This window comes from Athene noctua, chromosome 13 (genome assembly GCF_965140245.1).
Source record: "Athene noctua chromosome 13, bAthNoc1.hap1.1, whole genome shotgun sequence".
In the NCBI taxonomy this organism is placed as follows: Eukaryota; Metazoa; Chordata; class Aves; order Strigiformes; family Strigidae; genus Athene; species Athene noctua.
In genome coordinates, this window is record NC_134049.1 from 22,297,913 (window position 1) to 22,317,919 (window position 20,007).

Genomic DNA, 20,007 nt, shown 5'->3' on the forward strand with positions numbered 1-20,007 from the left:
AGGGCAAGGTGCCACCCAGACATCTTACTTTTTTTGGTGAGAAGTTGTACGACGGGTGCAGAAGACAGCGACTATCACCACTATCACAATGGTGATCACTCCAACAGACACTATGATTACAAGGAGCATGTTGCTGTCCAAGGGAGAAGTAGGACTTCCATGGGGGCTGTTACTGCCTGAAAGAGTTTGAGATGGGAGAAATGTGTTATTTATTACATAGAAAAAATCCCCATCAAAAGCAAGCAGTGCCCATCAAAGACTTCCAGACTCACACAAATTAGCCGAATGAGAAAGATGGTTTGTCTGCCAGGATTTCAAGGGAAGTGCTTGCTTAGATTTTTGTTATTTGCCAATTGTGTTTCTGTACAATTGTTAAATCTGTAAGATGCTTTATAGATCCATTTCCAACTAACAGTCTATAAAAATTTATTTTCACCCTACTCAAATAGTTATCATTAAAAAATTCAATAGTTTAAGAGTCTAAGGAGAGTTAACCTGGGACCTTGCTAAAACTAAAGCACTACAGGCATCCCCTTGGACCCAATAATCAGATGAATCAGTATCAGTAGTCTACAGTGGTCACTTTCCTCTAAAAGAAACACATTTTATGTAACAGTAATGAGTGTTAGCTTAGGGCAAGGCTTCCGCAATGCACAGTGCTAATAAGCAGAAGGAGTTAGGATTATTTTTTTTTCCCTCCTAATATGTTCTTACGGAATTAATTTTACACTTGTGCCCTATAGCAGCCATTTAAAACTGAACTGGGAACAAGATCTGCTTATCAAGACTGAAATGTAAATGCATGCAATGGTATTTTTTCCATATACCCCACGCATTAGGCAAGAACACTATGACAGAAGTATGATACAATTTCTTAAGTGGGAACAACTATCATCATGGAGAGAAAGTTACTGGAACAGATGTAGTAAGTATTTTCAGTAGGATATAGCATCACTTGGTGAAACACCAAGACACTGCACTCAAATTGAAAAGCTTTAAAACAAGACTTACCACCAAGTGGAGGTTTGTAATCTGGTCCTATGTCCACTGGGCGGCTTCCTTTCCCTGCAGATCCTGAAGCTGAAAAGGTTGGATATGTTCTAATTTTATATACATACACACATAACACACACTTTAGCATTTTTAAGGTAGCTCTTTCAGAAATTCTCTGAACCACTGTGAGCATTTTTTTTTCTCTCCTTTTCTCTCCTGTACAACATGATTTGACTTTGAACAGCAACTGTATTTCTCCAAGAAGAGAACTGCTTCTTCAGAAGAGCTATTTAATAATTTTTTTTCCTGTGTTACTATTTTCCTAAGTAAGCTTAAGAGCCTCTACTAGTATTCATTTTAAAAAATATAAAAATTATTTGGAGTAATACACAGGTATATATTGAAGCAAATGGCTTTGCCACACTTGTACAGACAGTTAATCACCTTGAAACAGTAATTATACAGGTTTCTTTTCCTAAAACCTAATTACAGTAAGTGTGGAAGACCGTGGAGGATCAAAATCACAGTAAACATAATATTCAGTCCCCGCCTATCCAGAAAAACTTGCTCTCAGCTTCTCCCCGCTCCTGTCTGTTTGTTTCACCTTTGCCACAAGTGACAATGAGATATCACAAAAATGGTTTTTTTGTGAAACCTGGGAAAACAAATTATTTAGTTCCCAAGCTTTACATTTATAGGCTGACAATGGAAGTAAACGTATCTGTACCTCAGTTATTACAAACTGAGACAAATTACCCAGCCCCTCCCGAACCTTAGCTACCGCTAGTGGGCTCCTAGGGGGTAACTGTAAGAGCTGCCCTACTGACTGAAATGCTCTCCTCTTTTCACTCTAGCAAGTCCTTCTCCTTGCATAATTCAGGTCTCATTTAGATCACTTGCTGCCACAGTGAGACGCATGAAGTCACAAGTTCACCTCTAATGTTAAGGCCTCTCCTGAGCTAGCAGAATGCTTCCTGCAGATAAAGATATCCAAAACCCTGGTTCTGTCTAAAATAGACTAATACAAAATTACTGTGAATGATAAACATACTGTAGTAAGGGAAACATAGCAAGATGCAAAGAACAACATTCCTCTTGCTACAGGAATCCATAATACTTTGCACACTTTTACACTGGGAAAGCCAAACCCACAAAAACCCAAAAGTCTGCATAATTTGCAGTTTCACAATCAGGAGGAGTTTCTCAGTTAAAAATTCACTCCAATCGAGAAGTAATAAGTGTTAAAGGATGTTAACAAATGGAAATTGAGAACCTAATGTTAAAGCCTGTAAATTAGTCACTGTGAAATAAAGACAATTGGTAAAACCAGCAAAAGGTACCAGCCAGAATACTGACTAAACCCTGAGAAGGGTAAGAAGGGATGTTATGCCTTTACAGTGAGGAGTTAGACATAGTCTAAAATAATGGAAAAGATGTATTGCAGGACAAATCTATACCAAAAAAGACATATTGCACCTGCCAGTCTAAAGAGGACATTGAATTCCGTGAAAATGTCCGTTTTTGAAGTACTGATTAATAATTTTTCAGCAGCAGTGAAATAATTTAACAGAATTTTAAACAGCTTGTATTTAATATATTGACATCTGTATGACCAGATAACTTCACTGAAAAGACGTGAAAAAAACCCCAGATCACTGAACCTGGCACTGAAGATATGTTGGAGCACCAGAGAAGCTGCAGGAGAAGGGGGGAATAAAAATAACTGACAATACTGTAAAGGGCAAATACACACCCCATGCTTTTTTAGTGTAGCAGCTGGAGCCTTAACATAGGCAAGATCACGGAAAAGGTGACAGACAGATAGGAAATGGTGGCCCATCTTTCTGTTTCATTGCAAACAAGTATTTTCAAACAAACTAAATGTCAGACTATAAATCTGGTTGGTAACAGTAACTATGCAGACATACTATATTTAACTTCCATAAAACATTTTAGTGAGTACTGTACAATGCTTTGTTAAAAAGACCATAATAAAAAAGCAATGTGGCACATATTAACGAGATTAACAACTAATTAACTGATAAGAATAAGAATTATAATTGCAGACTCATTATTCACGAGGGGTATTTCTAATGAGTTCTGCAAAGACCCATGCTAGGCCAAGTGTAATTCAATATCCTTAATAACACCGTAAGAGAAAATTAAAATAATTGCTACTGAAGTTAACAGATGACATAAAATAATGCAGTAGATAAGATATACAAAGTCACCTGCACAGACCAACAGGGATCATGTGGTACATGTGGGTGTAACACACCGAGTTGGTGTGGTTTATCACGGGGTCTGCACTCCCTCAACAATATATATACTCACACAGCCAACTGCAGATTTTATGTACCCCTCACGTGTGCCTGTGACAAAGTACATAAATCAAATTTAGACGATAACAATGTTGAAAGGCAGTGATAGGGAGGAAGGAGCGTTCTGGCAAGCAGTCATATTTCTGAAGGGTTTAGACACCCTTGGGAATAACTACCTGCACATGATCCTCGTGGAGCTCAGGGACACCTGATACTGGCCCTGACTGCGTGGTGTCAGTGTCTGTTCACTTCCAAAAATGCAAAGGTAACTACAAGATTCAAAGTCTGGTTTTCAAAATACGATGTAATTTGGGTACCTAACCAAGACGCTTCCCAGTATCTAATTCTTGAAACCAAGGATCAAGTTTAGCCTTCTGGGGAGCTCATCTCTTAGGCAGTGCAACCTGAAAGATGACCTGAGGCCTCTCTGCAGTTTATGCGGGCGAAAGGACTGTAACTCATCGCCTCTCTCACCACTGTGGCAGGGAGCACAAGCCTTGCTTCTACACGGTTTGCTCTGAACAAGCATGTGCACATGCTGCATCTTCTGTGTGGACACCAGCCTTTTTCCCAGGACCTTACAGAGTCTGTTGCTGAGACTTTCTATTTCCTTCTATATTAAGGACCAGTTTAAGATAACATTTGCTTAAAATTGGTTGTGGGGTGTTTTTTTTTCTAGCTTGTCAATCTCCACATTACCCATTACTGCTGCAGCCAGACAGCATAGTTTAGCTTTGTGTTACTTTATGACAGTTTTAGTAGGATTAGATACCTTAACCTTCTCTTTTGTACTTGGCCAGTGCAACTCCTTGAAGCCTGACAGCAACAGCCACTAACTCCTCCTAATACAAGCTCTGTGCTAGAGAAGTGTGTGAAGAACAATACAGTGTACTTAATACAGAAGAGAAATATTAAAGTAGGGGAGAGAAAAAAAAAGAACCACCAAGGCCAGAGAGTCAGTTCCATTGTAGCTTTGTTCCTTCCCAGTCTCAAATAACTTGCCTAGTATTTCCTGCAAGACACGATTCTGCAATTCTGCAATTCAGTGATATTGTCACAGAGCAGGCTTTTTCTGCTCTTCAGCTTGTCTTCTCCTTTACTACATTTAACCTACTGCCATGATTTATAATCTCCGAGTGTTCTTATAGGAATTCTGAAGCAAAACTCTCTTGGACTTTATGTAGGGTTTTATGATTTGTAAGTTATATAATTTGATTAAAATGAATCATATTGTTACCAGAAGAACATGTTACTTTAGGATGAGAAGATTTAATTATCTGCTGATACGAGGTTAGAATAGTGCAGAACAGAAAACAGCAACTTTTACATAAACCCTTTTAATCTTCCCCTATTCCCTTCCACATGCATTGAGCACTAATGGTGACACGGTGAGCATCTGCTTCCCTGCAGACAAGCCTGAATCTCAGCTAGCATCTTGCTTACACAAGTCTGGATATGAATTTACTCCATAACCACCTAGTATCAGCATTATTTGGTACACAGAAGGTAAAAGCATATTTAATAAATTACTTCTAAGTAACAAGTTGAAAAGCAAGTAAAAAAAAGCTGATCCCTTTAGGATCTATTTAGTTGTATGTCTAAGCTGCTTGCCAATGTCCTTTAGACTAATTCTTCCCCTTTTTATTGGGCTTGTAGGTTATTTGGAAGAAAGCAAAAATAGCCCTGGGACATTCACCTTATAATTCAATGTAGTAAACTCAAAGCTATCATTTTTCAAGCTAGCATTTTAAAACCTTAAGGCTTTTAGTAGCTAATGCTGTGCTCTTCAGGAGAGTCTGGGGTCTAAATGAGCTGACAAGCAGAATATCTCTTGCAAAAAAGCTTTCTAGAGCAGGCATACTTTCCTTTATTATGAACATAATTATAGATGTAGAGATCACAAAACAGCTCTTGTGCTAATTAGATAACTGTTTGATTTTCCACCTCTACATACTGAGATCTTGCATTAGTGGTCAGAGGCTGGCTGGAGTATCACTTAACCCAAATTCATTTTGACAGAATGATTCAGCTCTGGCACAACCCACTTGTTCCTGCATGTGACATCTGACTACAGAGATCACTTTATATTCCTAGCACCCAAACCACAAATAGGACTTTCAGTTCTTCCACTATTAAAAGCACAACAGCAACTTGCTCATTTACAGTTAGAGCAGCAGATACTTGTTTCATTTAGGAAATGCAACAGCACATGGACAGGAAAAACAAAATGTGTGGAGGATGGAATGAAGGAGAAAGCGTGGCTATTCATTTACCTTGATCATTAGGCATTTTATCTGAGGATTCAGCTAGTGGAACAAGCACAGGGAAGGAAAAAACAAGAGAGATCACAAGGCTTGAAGGAGCGAGAAACAGAATTTAAAGTTTCACACAGTGTAAGTAGACTGCTCGAGCTCTCATTTCTAATCACCAACACTCAAATGGAAAAAGTACTGTTAAAAAATCTACTCATAACTTTACTTGTCACCTCTCCTCAGGGTACTTTTTTCCCAAGCTATCATGCATTTGTACTATTTCACTAGTTACCCATTACCCAGCAGTTCCTGATTTAAGAGCCTGTTGTGTCACACTAGTTCCCATCATATCATCCAAGTCACTAGCGAGCAGCCTGCTGCTTTCATCATGAGTAGACGTGACACACAAGACCTAGAATCTTAAAGCATCTAAAACCTTTTCTAAAGGCACATTTAGGACACAGACCCTCAGCATTAATAACTAGATGACCTAAGTGCCCACCAGTAGTTTTGAAACAACACAATTAATCAAGCAGCTGAGCAACATTTCCGTATGCATTAACTACATGCAAAAGCAGTCCAATAGAAAATGTCATTCTAGTCAAACTCCATTGTCTTCCGGTCTTTTCCAGTTTAAGATACCAGTAGCATAAATTTTATATTTAACCTTACAGAGGTTGTATTCAGAAAACGAGGAGGAAGATACTGAGATATACATGATAGTTCACCTTTTGGAGTTCTGAACTGAACTGCCTCAGACATAGGCCCCATGCCCTTCGAGTTGCGGGCCTGAATCTTGAAATAATACGGCGTATCAAGGGTCAGTTCTTGTATCTGATGGGTCAGTCTGTTTCCCACGACAGGTTCAATAACCCAATCATGTATTTCAGCATTCACATCCGTACTGTAGTAAATGATGTACCCTATTCAAAGGGAAAATCAAAAGAACTTTATGCATAAAATAGGACAGTGTAAGATCTCACAGAAAATGTTCTATTGACTTTTAATGATACTTGCACAGATAAATGGATTTTCTGAAAGTATATTCTTATTTTTTCAAAGACTAAGAATGCATTCAAATATTAGACAGCCTTCCCATCTTAAATTTTTAAACTGTTCAAAAGTATGCATTAAGAGGAAAAAAGCCATTTAAAATATCAAAATTATTTTTGACCGCTGTTCATTGAATGTAGAGAAATTCCTCATTTCCATCTCATTACCTGTTTATAGACCAAATAATGTAAAATAACGTAAAGCTGTTATTATCAAAACATCCTCAAAGTATCAATATTTATAGAAAATAGTTAACGTTAAAACAGCAAAACATTTTCATGCACAGCTAAAGAATGTGTTCAGTAGTTTAGTTTATTATTTTTCAGTTTATTACCAAAGATGATGACAATCTGAAAACTGAAGTTATCCTGCATGTCACAGAAAAAAAAATGTACGGGAGGAGTTGATGTTCTGTTACTAAAATACACTGCAATTACAAACCAATAGAAAGTAAAAGCTCTCTAACCCTTTATCAAAGAAACACGGAGCCCCAGCATAAAATAAATACTTGCACCAGCATAGGGTTGGGTCATCAGCTGCTTCATGCACAGATTGCTGCTTCCGATGTCCCACAGCCCACCCATCTGGGGATCCTGGTAAGGAAGGGGAGACCTTCTCCAGAGTGACTTCTAGTTCCTAAAGAACCCCCATACCCCAAATTCACATAATTCACAGTAGCCAGTACAGTACAGAGGCACAGAGGGTAGCACTTAAAATGCCAGTTGTAGGTCTGGTGTGCTTAACTTCTTCCCTTGGTGGCACTGACTACTGGGGAGTAGATTTAATAATTTGCTATTTGTACAGGTCACAAAGCAACATAACTGTAGCTGGTCTGAGAAGGGGCAATATATACATATAGTGACAGTTAAAAGCACTATATAAAGTATAGTGACACAAGACTACTGAGTTAATTTATGACTGTACTAATTAGTCAGCAACTATAATGATGCACGAACATCTGGAATCCAGAGTAGCACAGTTCAGTATTTCACATCCACCCTACCCACATCAAAAGGAGATTAGAGCTGAAAAGATAAGTATTCCACAGACATGCTACCCAGTGCGTGGGAATGACATCATCACTTAGTTTTTACTTAATACACAGAAAGAACTGAGCTGCGTTAATGAGTAGTTACGGGAGTAGTAAGCTGCTTCTCCCGCTGTCGGTGGCTCTTCCCACCAGAGGGCACTCAGCCCACACCCTGCTTCCCTGCCAAATGGAATCTAATCTTTGGTGGACTCAGACTTAACCACAGAAAGATTTATTTTGTTTTTCAGCTGTCAACTACTGCTTAAGCAAAAATTAATAAATACTATACGTTTTCATTCTACATGTATGAATAAATGTAAGGTACTCCACAGTACAGACTACAAGGAGATTTTTCATCTGGAAAACTGAATGTGTGTGGTAATTTTGCTAACCACATTGTTCAAGTAAATGCTGATCTCTTTGTACACTGCCTTCCCTTTCTCATATTTGCACTTGATGTAAGATGACAGGCTTATCTTTTTAGGACCATATATAACCTGGGCATACTTGTGCCTGACATTTCACACCTGTCTGAACGCCCCTCGTGGACTGCTAGCAAGTCCTTTAACCTGCAGTTAAGATAAAGGCTCTTCTTTCTTCAGTCAAACCTCCTTTCCCATAAAGAGGAAACATCTTGCTGATAATAAAATAACACAGAATTAGCTTTACAGCCAATATAAAAAACCCTACATAGAACATATAAACAGCTATATGCATGCAGAGACACACCAACAGCTCCAACAGGCATTCTGGTGCAGAACAAGCTGCCGTCTGCCAGAGCTGCAACCTTACAGCTCCACTTGTGAGACACACTGGGCACCCGACCGTACAGGAAAGCAGCACACTGGTGTTTCACAGCCCTTCCTGCCCTCTTGTCTTAGCACTGACACCTGCAAGACAGACCTGTTACAGCCATGCTGTCTGACCTGCAGCCTTTGCTCAGTGCCCCTTTGCCTTTTAGGGGTCTGTCTTAGGGCTTACTTAAAAGTTGACTGTAATTACTCAAGGTTAAGAGTCTCCAGTATTCTGTCTTTAGTTTTCATCTCCTCTCTAGAAACTAGGCTACAGTATTGCCTCATCAGATGCCTGTTGGTGACAGGTTTCAAAGGTTTGATTCTGCACCAGTTAATTCTGAGAACAAAAGCAAAATCACACACTGCAAACTATATGCCATTAAAATCAGCTTAAAGCCTGAGGTTAAAAAAAGGAAAACTGAAGTGAATTGTTTCAGAATGCCTTTAGAAATGGGAATCCAAACAAATTATAGAAGAGAAACAGTAACTATTATTTTCTGTAAAATGATTTATCCTACTGGAAGTGATGCAGATACAAAGGCAAATAACAGTTTACTCCTAATGGTTATGGCAGGGGACTAATAAACTGACTTGAAGTCTGTTCTGTGCCACAAAAATGACAAAGAGCACTGGGATGGATTCTTTTAAATAAAATACTGATGGGCCAGAGGCATTACAGATGTATTTCTGGAGGCATGCTATTAGAAAAGCACAAGCTAATGAAGGCAAAGGTTATTGAGATATTTAAACTTTCAATTATATTTCTGGTTATACTCCAATTTCACACTGCAGTTAATTTATATCTTAATATATTTTTACTAGGTACAAAAGTAAATAATTAATCTGAGCTACTAAAAAGATTGACAAAGAAGATACGAGTCCTCTTGGCTAGCTCCAGGCTAAATGAAGTATGGAACACATTCACGTAGTTATGCAGATTACATTTTGCTGTTAACCAGGCATCTTATATCTGCCTTTATTGCTCATGCAAACTGCACCTGTAATTTTGCCATTGGCTTCGGATGGAGGCTGCCAGTTAACAATTATTGTCCGAGGTTTTCCCTCTTTGCTCACCACAGTCACGTCTTTGGGAGGAGAAGTAGGAACTGCAAACAGACAAAAAACAGATTATCAGAAACAGCTTGCCCAGTTTCACTGGATATAAACAAGTAACCTCAGCACCTTCAGGTAACCTCAGCTTTTTATTTGTTCTACCATTGAAAAAGGGCACGTACAATAGTAACTCTGAATGTTCAATCTTCAAATAAATCTACCAGCCTAGTGTAGTGGTCCTACTGATTTACTCCATTCAACTGGCAAATGCCATCTGGCGTGCAGCATCTCCTTTCTGTACGGAGTTACCCGTCTCTAAAGCACTTCTGTCAACAGATGCTGTGATTCATGACTGAGTGAGCCCATGTGTCTTCAAAGCCATGGCATTTTTGTACAACTAACAGTTGGGGTCAATGACTTCTAACCTGAATTTCCTCAGGCATCATAAAAATTACACGAATTTGTAAAATAAATACTTTTTATATGCACAGGCATATGAAATATCTCCATATTTACAGGTTTATGATGGGACCAAGACCTAGTAATGCTATTTTGCCAGCAAACAGCAAGTCAGTAGAGTAAATTCACCGGAGATTTACAATTATTATCTGTAATTACTGATTTACTTTATTGAAGACTTATTTGTGATTTGCAGGGAAATCTGCACCATGAAGCATTTGAAATCAAGAAATATTTACTGAACACAAATGTCCAATCATTTTTCCTGGGTTGCCAGAGAGTAAGATCGAGGGGGAGAGCACTTCCTTCTGCCATCAGCCTCCTCCTGCCTAAAGTTCAGGAAATGGCACAAGTTGCTCCAGCAAAAGACTGAAATCTGAGACCCTTCTTGCTGTGAAGTAAAATATCCAGCTGGGGCCTAGATTAATGGCTTTCAAATGCACAGAGCCAATGTCTCCAAAGGTGCATTAACCAGCCACAGTTTGCAATGGCACATTATGAAAAACATGAGACTTCTAATTAGGTAACTTTTAGCAAAGTAAATCTGCCTTGGATATTTAATACCATAATAGTAACATTTAGTGCCTACACAGTGCTTTATGCATTTAAAGAGCTTTATGTATACTACCTATTAGAAATTAATCTGTCCATCCTCTGAGACAGCCTGACTGTTATTCCTGTGCAGAATAACAGTTGGAAACCAGGGACAGCAAAAGCTCAAAAGTTACTGTAACTATTATCCCAAATACTTAAAAACAAACAGAATAATCAAAACAACAGAAACATACAGATGTAAAGCACAATTCAAGGCCCTACAGTAAGGTTCAGAGAAGAAGAAGTAAAAATCAGGACTATCCCACAAGAGATTACAAATTCAGAGACCAACACTGAACCCAGTATCCCGTATTTTTCTTCAGCATTAGTAGAGGAGGAAGTCCTATGCAACGCTGCTACTCAAGACTATTCAAAAATAGTGAGTCACACACTCAGGAATTTGGCGAGTAATATAAATCACAAGATCTGTTATGAGAAAATATATTTAGCCTTTTCTGTTTCTTTTTCATTTGCTTCTCAGTTCCCAAGATTTTAGGTCGTATTTTCAAATACTCTTTACAACCTACCCAACTAGAAATTTACTTTCTATTTAAATTAAATGAGACCTCCTGTATCTCACCCTCGCTCCTGTACTTTTTTGAGTTTCAAATTCTCTTTTAAGAACTCTATTTGTGCAACTTTTACAGTGCGTGTTCTTCATGTTATGGATGAGAATTGCACGTGTGTCAGCAAAAATAGTGTTTTAACATGGGATGGGCATAGTAATTGGAGTGGGAAAGGAGCCTCAGTCCAGACCTGAGCTGGCGGAACAGTAGCTGGCTCCACATCACGGAATTCCCACCAAAATCTAAGACAATGTTTCCAAAAGCAACTGAAGCTCGCTAAGGGTTTATGGGACTTCAAAGTTAGGAGATTCCTGATTTTATCCTGGTTTTGCTTTTTTGCCTTTCCTTACATCTTGTTATAGAATATTTGGATGATCTCACTAATTCTTTGCATGCTTGATTTTTTTTGCTGTGTTTTAATTTAGCATGAGAACTCCAGGGTAATTTGGATAGGCTCTTTTTTGTCCTTACAGTTTATATGAAGAGAAACTTAAGCATAATAAGCAGTAAATTTAATTGCACAAAGATCATTTGATACTGCAGGATAAAAAGAGCTAATGAGGGACGGGTCAGGTTCTGGACCTCCCGGTCACTCAGTGGGCCAAAGTTCCTCCCGGCATCTACAAACCCTCTTCTGTCTGTACTTTGAGAGCCCGTCATTTCTACAGCACTGAGGACTGCAATGGCAACTCCTGTGGAAGAACAAGAATTTAGGGCTGATTTGGATGTCTTAATTTCTACTGAGATTTTTTTTAAAAATTCACTGGCCTCATACACTTACTCACTCTAATAATTATCATCATAATTATAGCAAATTTTAATTATTATTTGCTAAAGTATTTTCTTTGTATTTGCTATTAACGTGCTAATTCTGAGATGCTTCAAGCATATGCTTTATTCTCTCCTGTCCATGAACTGTGGTATATTATTCATTACTTCTTTGTAATTTGATGTAAATATTTTTGCATGCAATCATCCCTTTGAATTTTGAAGTATGTTCTTGTTTTTTAATCAGAATTTCTGACTAAACTGTAAAGAAAAGAACCCCCCATCAAGTATTCATCAGCATAGTAATTTTAAATGCATGCTTTCCCTCCTCCAGAATTCTGGCAGGCTCGACTTTATTCATCTCATCAGGAATGTTGGCCCTTCCAGAAAGACACGAAGGAGTACCTAATTCAAAAGTTGTTCCATGTGCTGTCATACTCCAAGTACTTGATCTTCGACCTTTAGTCACCATCACGGAGAATTCATACAAGGTATTTGGTTTTAACCCAGTCACTAAATAGCTCAAAGTGGTTGCATTTGCAGTCTGAAAGAGAAACAAAAAAGTCAGTAACTTCTGAACTGAAAACCATCAATCACCAGATCTCAAACACTCTCAGGTAAGTAAGTGTTTAAAACATTTTAGCATCGCTACATTTTCATAACCACAGTCATTAATTCTGTAACGGTTTTGCTCTGTCATGCAAATTCATTAATCAAGTATTAATGTGCAGTTGTTTTATCCTAAACTAGAAATTCATTCTGCAATCAGCAAGAGCATTTAATAGCAGTCAATTATAAATTTTAAAAAAAGGCAATAGAAGGTCCAGGGCACACTTGTTATGCAGCAGGCTAAATCACTGTCTACTTGGGGGGTTTAATTTACAGCATTTCATTAACTGATCTGGCTAGGGAAAACAATGAAGTACAGCTAACAGTAACAGTCCTTCTTGAAATCTATTATCTGCCTTCCAAACTCCTGTTAGAATTTTCAGTAAATTTTTAACATCCTTAAAAAAAAACACCAAACAAACCAGCTGATGGTACAGGTAATGAAACTTGAAGCTCTACTAATATGTAGATTTTTTTCAGGAAAAACAGTTATCTAGGATTGCACACTGAGACTACACATGGTTTATAGAGGAATTTGTAACTCAGCCATTTAGCTAGAATTTCTGACCTTTTGGTTAAAATATCTGATATTTGTTATACATGACTTGAATGTGAACAGAATGTACTTGAGGCCTATTAAAAAAAAGAAGTATCTACATACATGTATATTCCTTACCTTGACCTACAGCGAACTAAACACAGAATTAAAGAGTTAGTTGTGTCAATATTTGACAGGGACATACAACAACTGTATACAACTACTGTCTTCAGAAAACAACTGTTTTCAGCTAATTAATTTTCAAGGAAAAGGCACATTTCTTGAAGAGTCTTAGGAATAACATAGTCCAAATTCTGAAAAAAAACCCCTTATTTCTGAAGTATTAGTGACAGCTTTTTTTCTTACATCAAGTGGAAGTTCAGAAAACTGTTAGTCAAGTGATAGATTTGTACAAAGAATGTGGCTGTTCACAGATACGCATTTTGGCAGTTAGACAACACAGGGGTGGACAGACAACAAAGACATAAAACTAATTAAAATAAAATCCTCCATTGACTTTAAACCTTCACTTGATACAAACTCAGTGTAGTCTCAAAGAAAATGTGATTGTGGCTGAATGGTTCCAACGGTTAAGTGGAGAGCAGGACATTTCTTACATTAGTTCAGTGACAAAGCTTGACTGAGCACAATCTCCCTAGTAAAGGAAGACCTTTGCCCACGACAATTATATAACGGCAAGTCCAAAGGAGAAATCTTTTCCTAGCACCCTGCATCACGATCTGAGTTACACTGAGATGCACACCATTTCTTCCTCTTTAGAATACCTATGGAAATCCTAAACAGTGTTTAAGCCTTCAACTCTGTTTATAGTCTTTTAGCTCCTACCTGCAGTCATGTGTGGCAGATGGAGTCCTTTTTACAGGTTAAAGTTGTATTTTTCATCTATGGCTTTGAAACCTGGTATCTTTTAGCTTCACCGCACATCATATTGAATGTAAACGACACACAAATGGCTGTATTGGAGTGTTGGACTTCCCTTCATTTTCCTTTTTTAACACCACTTACTGTTTTTAAGATCACAACATATCCCATGCTACCAAACCCTGCTCACCTACTAGAAACAGACTTCATAAATAACACCCTGTAATATTTATTTTCCTTTTACACAGTCCTAAAAGATCTAAGTTAAGATTTAATATTTTAGCTTATGCTTGAGAGCACATTGGTAAATCACAGGTAGACTGTGAGTAGGACAACTCTGCTCCACCAACAAAGATTCTTTGAAAAATGCTCTCCGATCCACATTAGTGAAACTACATGGTTCAAAGCACAGTGGAGTCTTTTAGCTCCAGGAACTGTATCACATCTGTTCCTGTGTTTATATGCTCTAGATTGACATGACTCCTATACAAATTTAAGAAAATAAGGCTCCTTAAGGTGGAACCTCTTAACTTGTATTTGAAGCATGCAGCCTCTTCTTTAACAACAGTTTGTGAATGTCAGCATAGAAGTAGGGAGCAAATGTAGAAAATATGAATGAACTATATCAACAACCAATTTATTGATGAGAGGGATGGATGAAACAACACTGTGTGAAACAGATGTAGCTTTGGATACTAGAGAACTGACACAAAGATAAAATTTCTGTGTGCAAGGCTGCGTAACAGAGAAGCACTGATGCAACTGGACGAACGGCCTCAAAACACGCAATAAATTACAAAGCTTCTAGAGACGGCCATGACAAACAACATACTAACTCATAATAAAGTTATCAAAGACCTGACTGAAATGAAACAGCTCATTGAACAGCACTGCTGAAAAGACATTTTGTCTTTCTTAAAATTAGCAACTGCTGTTGTTCAGAGTAGTACAGAATTAATGATTGAAACAAAGAAAGAAAGGATATGAGTTCTCCAAACATCATGGGTTAAAAATGATTAGAGCAAATGTTCTTAAACTTACGTCCTTTCAGGCAAATGCTTTTTACAATGAGTAATTTTGAACTATATTCCATCATTACATTTTATTTTTGGTCCACAATAAAACTTCTTGACCACTGGCCACCAGCATTGAGAACAGTGGGAGTATTTCATTTACCACTGAGGGTGGTTTTTTTTAACTAATGAAACTGCAGCATTATATAAATCACTCCCAAGACATCCTCTGCACATGACTCAGGAATGTGGGTTCATAAATAACTTGCCTTTAGAGGAAGAACATACAAATATACATCTTTTCATTTCAACAAAAAAAGAAAGATCTGGTTTGTAACAAGATTGCTCTGCAAGAGCATAAAGGGAGCTCCACTAGCAGGATATTTTAACAACCATTTCCTCTGAGTCTCACTTCAAATGTGAAATTTGCAGTCAGCAATTTTGAGGCCTCTAGATAACTCTGAAAATTAAAAAAATCCAACCAACCAACTAAACAAATACAAACCAACAAACTGAACCCCGAATCTAGTCTCCAAATCAAAACAGCAGATGAAAATCAAGGAAGACAGGGGTATCATGAAGTTATTGTTATATATTTTGCACACATTCAGTTCCCAAAGGAAAGGTTCATTATCAACTTCATATGAATAGAAAAGGTTGTAAAAGGAAACTGAAAACTGTCAGGGTAAATATTTTCCCTGCATGACTCACCCCACAAATTCAGGTTCTTCTGCTAAGTGGAGAGAAGCCATTAGTGACACATACCTTATTACTGCATTATTGGCTCCTCTAGAGGTAAGCCCACATCTGTCATACAAAGTGATCATGTTAGGGTGAAGTAGAAAGGATAAAACTGTCAGCGTGTCCACGGTTCCACAGCAGAATGGCCTTCGCCTTCCTTCCCCCAGCCAGCTCTTCCACTCGCTCACATGCAACACCCCACCGCAACCTCTTTCACACAAATACACAAAACACCACGAAACCAACTACTGCCACAAAGTCTAGGAACGTCTTTGAAGTGATGATTCAATTGAGCAGCACTGACATGAACTCAGTCCAGGCATCTTAAATAAAAGTGAGCACACCTCTACACCATTTTCTAAGTGCTTGCCTTTACTCTCATTTTCACTGAACCCTGACTTGAACATGAAACTTTTTCTCACTGAACTAACACAGCTGTGTTAGTGTTGTTGAAACTCCAATACCTTGTACTTTGTATTTGCAGGAATATTGGTTTTCCAGCGAACTGTGTAGTAGCGAGCATCTGTGATCTTCTGGTTCTTCGGCAGAGAGTTGTCTGCCCAAGTGATCCGTATGGTGTCATGACTCAGGATGGAAGCCTGAACTCCCACCGGTGGCATCATGGGAGACGGATCTGGCACTGGAGTGTATGGAGCATTAATAACAAACAAATCAACCTCGGAAGTGTCTAGGGAATTGATGGGTAAAAAGTAGTGTATTATAATTAAAAAGGGAGAAGGTGGCATTTTAATGTAAACAAAAACAAAAAAGGGGAAATGCAGGGTAGTACAATGAAATGAAAGGTGAGAAATGGAGAAAAAGAGAGAAAATCCAGAGTTAATAGGTGACATAAGACTGGCTAAAAAAATTACTCTTGCATCGTGTTCCCTTCTTAAGACAGTAAGATAACATATATATGCTAATACATATATACACCTAATTATATCAGTGTTCAGTACATTCAACCATGGCCTAAGAACCCCAAACATACAGTAATTTTTAACTTTGACTTTATCTGCCTCAGAATGTCCACTGATTCCTCTTCCAGAAAACAACAAGGAGGAAAGAGAGCTGGACTTCTCTATGGGTAAATGTCACCTCATAAAAATTACAGGGAACTCCCATCACCTTTTAAAGAGTATTAACGGCAGTCAAGTTCCAAGTGTCATATAAATTTGCAGTAACTGAAGAAACTGCAACTCCAATGTCCTCTATAAAATCTATAAGAATTCCTGCTCTTCAGAAGACTAGAACAAACAGAAGTGTTAACATCTACGTAAAATAACTACATCATGTCAACAGTCTAGGAGGGAGCACAGTGAACCATAGCATAGTAATAGCTCACTTACAAACAATTTCTGTGCTGAAAATCTTTTATTAATGTATTACAGGATAAAAAAAAGCCAAGAATTTGTTTAGTGCAAGTGACAGAAGACTGAGGCTTAGACAAAGAAAATGCAGGCAGCGTATTCAAAATCTTACTGTAAAAGACCAAAAAAAAATAATCTATACTTGTCCATAAAAAACATAGTAAGGGACAGGCCTTTAGAATTGCACCCACACAAACTTGTGCTAACGTGATGGTAACTTTGAATAAGAACATCTATAAGTAGTTGAAAGGTAAGTTTTGTAATTTAATGAAACCAATTTTAGGTGGTTTAATAAATGGATGAAACATGTGAGGCAATCACTGAAATATAAGGCCAATCAGTTAAGGAAATGGAGTGTCCTTGACGGCACTGATAAGAAACACTCTTACAGGACATATCATCACATTTTCAGCTGCTGTGCAGAGGTGCGTTAACAATTTTCAGCTGTGGAGAACTTAAAAGCAGCCCCTTGCATTTACCTGAGTGAGGCCTGGTCACTGCGCTCTCATAGAGAGGGATTCCTTCACCAACATTGTTAAAGGCTTTCAGAGTTATGACATAGTGGGAGCTTGGGTCTAAAGGGGAAAAAAAATTAAATATAATTTTAGTGCAAACTGATAATGAATCCTATTTTCTGCTTCTCCATTTTCAATTTGTTCAGTAATTTTTTTTTTTTTTACCTGAAATACATGACTAGATGAAATTTGAATTGAGAATGTGTCCGTACAGACCTTCTGTTAGTGTTCAAGAGTTCTCAGACAGCAAAAGTTTATAGTCACAGCAAATCTACCTTAAGTACAGTCAAAACAGCAGTAAGGAAAAAGAGTTTAAAATGAACATATTAAGTTGCTCTACTATAATATTACTCAAAACTCCAATTTTATGGAACTTTTCAACAGTTCAGAATACTAATATTTATTTTGCTTTCAGGATATCTTACCTACCACAGAGAATTCAGTGGAGGAATGATTCTATATTTTTCTTTTAAAGTAGATACCACTGTATCTTGGTGACATTTTAGTTTATTTTTTGCCTGAAGCCACCTGTTCTGCAGCTCCAGACGGAGAATAAGGGAAAGCTGCTGAGCATGAAACATTTTGTAAAAAACGTTGAAGGTAAAGCATCAAATCAAAATGCACTATGCTTCAAACTCAGTGGATTTAGGATTCTGGGTTTGGGTATTTTTATTCCTCTGCCTATTTCTCTGTCATCAGAAAATTGGGTTCATTTGAAATTTAGCAACAGTTCGGCATCCATTATAATATCTGAATAAGGAAAAAGATCCTCTTAAAACCATGCATGTAGTTTCATTTATTTATAATACCATAATTAGGAAACAGTAACATAAATGAGAGGTTAAACTTGATGTTAATCCCTTTCCTTACCTAAGTTTTCAATGGTATAGTATCTCTGTTTATAGTCCACCTTGATGGTCTGTGCGTGGGGACTGCCAATGCCATACCCTATAGCGTAGCCCCTCACCACGATGTTCTGGTTTTCAGGCGGAGTCCAGCTTACTACGATACTGGTGACAAGCGGACGGACATGTAAGGAACTTGGAACTTCAGGAACACGAGTTTCTAGTAAAGAAAAATGATGGATTTAAAGGATTTTGCTAAAATAAAACTAATTACATGAAGAGCTATGAGCTAGTGAGGTCAAATGTAGCACTTCTACTCTGCATCTGTATTGAAATGAATATGCTCCAAAGGAGAGCACCTTGTTGTACAAGAGAGAGTAAAGAACTCTAATAAGCAGAAGAAAATCAACCTAGTTTCGTATACTAATGTATTTTAATAGATACTCTCTTTAAGAGAAAGGACAGTCGCACTGAAGAGAAGTATCAGATCTGTTTCAAGGCAGACTTTTTTGATGTTTGTGCATGTTCTTTCCAATTTGTAATTTTTCAAAATATGCATTAAATTTATCATGTCCTTCCTCTCCACAAAGCAATCTACTTCTAGTTCCATCATATTACTTGTAGGCATTAAAATAATTATATTGGAAATGCATTGAGGATGAAAGGTTCCTGAGCTTGTTGTAGGATTAAATACAATATTCCAAAGCTCTATTATTGCACATGCTGCAAAGGTTTCTTCTGATTTGTCCTATGCTTATCGCTGTTTAAATCCTTGGATCTCTTTAGCATAATTCACAAAATATATTGCAGGGACTACACAGCCAGATCAAAAAATACTCATAGATTCCGTATCAAATGTTCAAACCCTACCTGCACAAGCAACACAAATCTCATCACAACCCAACAGAGATGCAATGTGGATCCTTAAAAACAGGACTTCCACAATATGTCACTGTAATCCCCTAATATTTTTAATAAAAGGTTTTTTCCCCCACTGTTGATTAGAACTTAAAAGCACAACACTACCAGTGTTCATACCTTTGTTTTAACTTCTCAAAAATTAAATAAGTACTTTTGTCAGGCCGCAGGAGCCTGCTGTATGTTGATGGATTATAAATAATTCTGTGCAATAGTAGGCTGAGTTCCCCACTCTATAATAAAATGAGTTCAGAGAGTTCTGCTTCCTGCAGGGATTTCATTTTAATGAAACATGCTGCATTTATCTAAAAACATTTAATAAAGAACCACAACAGGATTATTTGGATCATAATATGCCATTGGCCTGCTAGCCCAGGGAGTTTATGGTCTCCAGCTGACACAGCTGATCAATTAAAGTTCACAACTATTAAATACAGAAAAGCTACAGAATTGCAATATAAGAGATGACATTTTTAACTGCACAGAAGTTAGTGCACTGGGGATAAACTTTGCAGAACTGCTTAACACCTCGTGCATATGCACTCCTGGTGGGACTTGCACCAACTCCACAAAATTACACAGCCCTACTAACACAAAATTGCAACAGTCTGGCTCTCATTACATTGATGACACTATAAAGTGAATTATTTTCCATTTAAATTCAAAAAGCAGCCATGGAATAAAAAGAAATTA

The 20,007-nt window shown here is 37.7% G+C and overlaps 1 protein-coding gene across 9 annotated transcripts in view; it reads right to left on the minus strand.

Moving 5' to 3' along the window:
* NEO1 (neogenin 1) overlaps positions 1-20,007 on the minus strand; it is a 209,984-nt gene that overhangs the window by 15,713 nt on the left and 174,264 nt on the right. For 6 of the 9 annotated variants that reach the window (XM_074917702.1, XM_074917697.1, XM_074917701.1 and 3 more), the window contains exons 15-23: positions 18,422-18,616; positions 17,516-17,611; positions 16,131-16,354; positions 12,289-12,427; positions 9,442-9,549; positions 6,295-6,489; positions 5,588-5,620; positions 1,012-1,080; positions 29-176 (exon numbers count right to left, since the gene is read on the minus strand). In XM_074917702.1, the coding sequence (XP_074773803.1) occupies positions 29-176; positions 1,012-1,080; positions 5,588-5,620; positions 6,295-6,489; positions 9,442-9,549; positions 12,289-12,427; positions 16,131-16,354; positions 17,516-17,611; positions 18,422-18,616 (1,207 nt within the window). The remainder of the gene's footprint in view (positions 1-28; positions 177-1,011; positions 1,081-5,587; positions 5,621-6,294; positions 6,490-9,441; positions 9,550-12,288; positions 12,428-16,130; positions 16,355-17,515; positions 17,612-18,421; positions 18,617-20,007) is intronic. The other 3 variants (XM_074917699.1, XM_074917695.1, XM_074917696.1) reach the window with 2 other exon arrangements.